We start from the raw sequence: 3,763 nt of genomic DNA on the forward strand, positions 1-3,763 counted from the left end.
CGTGGACCCCATGCGATGACCAGTTCCTGCACCACATCGAGGACCATGGGCTAACTTTAAGTTAGTTATAGGAAGCAAGAGAGGCTGTTAGGTTTTAGGTTTAGATTAGGTACTTAGGTTAATTTAGATTTAGTCATATGATAATATCTTAAGACACACAGAGTGTTAGACACTCTAGCGATGTTAGCATTAAGGATCCGTAGATTAAGTAGCAGTAAGAAGTTTATGTATACTTATAAATAAAATATGCTCAAATGGAATGAAGGAATTGAATATACCGACTCCCCTTTAAGGTGCCTTAATAATAAATAAAAGAAAAATAAATGATTCAAGAATTTTTGAACCTACCATTCCGCTCCAAACGTTAAACCCAAGTTTAATGTGGGGTCTTCTTTGCTCAACGTGGTGGGGATTTGTTTGATTACAAAGATGTTCATTGTGTCGATTAAACAAACCACAATTTGTAAATCGATTTTAATCGGTCCACAAGATTTTATTAGAGAATTGGATGTCTGTGTACAAAAATTCACACGCAGAACCTCATCCCCTGGATGTAAAGTTTGGTATACTGATGATTTATACGGATGAAATTTGTCTTTTTTTAACTCTCATTAAGGTGCTTTAGGAAGTTCTAGATTCTGCTGAGATCTCTGTGGTAGAAATATGTGGATTCTGGCTTACAATCGCCAAGACATCGTCTACAGCTTCATTTATTACTTGATCTTGATTTATTTGCTGCGTAAAACTTCCATGAGTGCCCAAATTGTCTAATAATCGTTTGAATATTTTCAAGGACGGTTGATGACGGTTGAAATAGTAATCTGAGACCGTTTAGGATTTTTATCACATCTAATATAGATTTCAATCACGTCGCACTTTTCATGATTGGAATAATTAATATTTACAATAAAATTAACTTATATTTGTAAGTTGAATTTAAACTTGAATGTCGAAAATTGAAATATGATGTTATTATTTGTTGCTATGGGAACAATGCTTGCATTGCTATGTCTTATACTATTTCCCATGACTCACGTAGATCAACTAAATTGAAAAAGTATTAAATTTTTCGCACTCTTTATTTTCGAAAAAAATCCTAACGATGTGAAATATTAAAGAAATCGTAATAAAATGGTCTATTCAGTAAAGAAATAATCAAATATTCTAGCCATTTAAAAAGCTCAAATTTGTGTCACATGTCAAAAATTACAGTTTTTTTGTAAAAATGTATTATGCCATTTTGTGTGGAATTCAATTTCCTATAAGTTTCCTATTTAATTTTTTCCTGTCAAACTAATATCAACGGAACTAGGAGTAAATTTATAAATTTACTTTAAATAATTTTTCTCCAAATATCTCTTGACAGCTGTCAGACTTGAGAAAAATCAAATTAGTTTCGACTAGAGCATTCAAAACTACAATTCTTTGTCCATTTAAACTTTTTCGAAGGTGCTATGGTTTTGAAGATCCCTATATTGGTCATCGAAAAAAACGCACTTTGTACACGATTCAAAATTATAATTTTAATTAGTTTCTACTCGTATTGAAGTCTATTAAGTTACTTGTTTTAGTTCAAATGGAAGTTTTGTTGAAATATAAGTTTATCTTTACAAATGCCATGAATGTCCAAAGCAGTTCTGAGGAGCAAATTTTAATGCCCATAAAAGGATGCATCAGACGGAGATAGTTTCTCCCTGTAGGTCCAACCAAATTAAAGCGTACTTTATGCAAATACGAAGATAATTTAAAACCCAAGTTATTTCATCATTTTGGAGAAAATAATGAAATAGCTCCAACTCGAAGGATTACTAAATGCCAGTAAAGTGCAGGGTGGCAGATTTGTAAACGTCATAGGGAAAGATACAACCCACAAAACAAAAGTGTATAAACCAAAGCAAATATTTTCAGTAGGGAAAACTTTGTTAAGGGAAATATAGTGGTGTAACTCAACTACAAATTACAAGTAAGATATAAGAACAATTCAAACAAAAGTATTATAATTCATTTAAATATACTCCTTCTTCAAGTATTACTAAATGTAAACTTTGGAACTGCGCGCCATTCGCCGGGGCCAGAGCTGTCGGGATTTGCGACCACATAAACGTCGGGGCCACTACACGCGAATCAAAAACGTGTTCCTTAAAATCATATGGGAAGATGGGTTGGGGTGTCAGCCAACCCACCTACGAAGTTTGGGTTTTAAATATAAAACAGTTAATTTGATATAACTTGTTCCATAAACACCTGTGATGACATTTTCGTTAAACAATTGACATCGTCCGAAAAGCACGTCAATCTCCCCGTCCCCTTTATCTCACCTTAAACCTATATATTCGCTGATCTCGTTAGGAAAGATTTTCTCCAATTCCACTATCAAGTTTGTTTTTAATTTTCGGTAAGCATCGATTTTTCCTTTAACTTGTTCATTTTTGGCCAAAGCTTTTTCAATGCAATTCTTGGTATACAATTTGGGATTGCGACCCTGGTCAATATAACTACAGAATTTGCACAAAAATACATTAACTTATCAATCAATTACAAATAACTTTAATTTACTTACTCGAATACCTCTAGCGGAACATGCACATCTTGAAATTGGGATTTCAGCTTGTCCACCTCCTGTAATCCATGTACCATTGACTGCCTGAATTTTAAGAACAAAGATTATTTTAACCAGTCAGTAATATTATGTTGATAATTGTTTAATATATATGTCCTTACAATTTTTGATTAAGCGCATTCTGGCTTTGTGGGTGAAAATCGCTAACTATTATATGCATCTGACGAGCATTTTCTATAAGCATTTCTAACTGAGCCTCCAAATTTTTGAACGATGAATCCATATTTAGTAAAGGTAAATAAATCCTTCAACCAATATCCAGTACCATTTTCCAGGAAGTAGACGAACGGAAGTCAAATAATGCAGGATTTATAGAGGAAGAAACAAAGGTAAACAACGTCCTTAGCTTGTGAATGGAGAAATCGCGACAAACGCTTGTCCACATGCCGTCACTCAGTTAAAATGACAAACTACCAGAGACAAGTAGAACTTGTCTCTGAAACTACATTGCGAGTTGTCGGGAAAATGGCAACGCTTTGCGCCTAACTACACTGTTAAAAAAATCTGGTTGAATTTTCAGTCAAATGTAACTGAAGTTTTTTCCACACATGTAACTGAAAATCTAGATACCCGTTATTGAAAATTCAGATACCTGTTATTGAAAATTCATATACTTGTTATTGAAAATACAAATGACTTCTGGTAAAAAGAGAAGAAGCAAAACCGTAGGCGCCTCTAACGTATTTTTGCGGAACGCACCATCCAAATAATACGGGGACCTGTGTGATGTTTTCCTATGGTAGTTTTCTGCTGTTGTTGTTCTCAATGGTCTGCTTCAACTGCTTTCCACGAGGTGACCAAAGCATCGCTGCGGGAAAATTTTCTCGCCTTGGTCGGGGTTTGAACCTGGGATCCTAGCATGGCATGGAGATAGATAGGTAGATAAAACATTTATTAATATTTACATTATATACAGACATTAACAGATTAACAACAATACCAACAAATGACAGGAGCAAGCCCATGTCAGCGCATGGCCAGATGGTCCGCCAGTTGCTTCTCTGCCTATAGTTTAAATGGGCGGGAAGTAGTCCAGTACCTGGGTAGGGCCCTTACAAGGACATTCGCGGATTCGCAATCGCACGAAAACGTGAGGAGATAATCTTTAAATGGCGACTTTTCTTTCACTGGAAGGGCATTCAT

The 3,763-nt window shown here is 35.0% G+C and overlaps 1 protein-coding gene across 2 annotated transcripts in view; it reads right to left on the minus strand.

Annotated features, from left to right (window-relative positions):
• The window catches only part of LOC109540844 (mediator of RNA polymerase II transcription subunit 10-like), a 19,011-nt gene extending 15,949 nt beyond the window's left edge, over positions 1-3,062 (minus strand). The window contains exons 1-4 of one of the 2 annotated variants that reach the window (XM_048669714.1): positions 2,722-3,058; positions 2,561-2,644; positions 2,319-2,495; positions 1,981-2,113 (exon numbers count right to left, since the gene is read on the minus strand). In XM_048669714.1, coding sequence (XP_048525671.1) covers positions 2,023-2,113; positions 2,319-2,495; positions 2,561-2,644; positions 2,722-2,843 — 474 coding nt within the window. In that variant the 5' untranslated portion in view covers positions 2,844-3,058 and the 3' untranslated portion in view covers positions 1,981-2,022. Of the gene's footprint in view, positions 1-1,980; positions 2,114-2,318; positions 2,496-2,560; positions 2,645-2,721 lie in introns of those variants that run through there. The other variant, XM_048669713.1, reaches the window with a different exon arrangement.
• Between the last annotated feature and the right edge of the window lie 701 nt (positions 3,063-3,763).

Source organism: Dendroctonus ponderosae, unplaced genomic scaffold, assembly GCF_020466585.1.
Source record: "Dendroctonus ponderosae isolate FM_Combo_2020 unplaced genomic scaffold, Dpon_F_20191213v2 Dpon_F_20191213_9, whole genome shotgun sequence".
In the NCBI taxonomy this organism is placed as follows: Eukaryota; Metazoa; Arthropoda; class Insecta; order Coleoptera; family Curculionidae; genus Dendroctonus; species Dendroctonus ponderosae.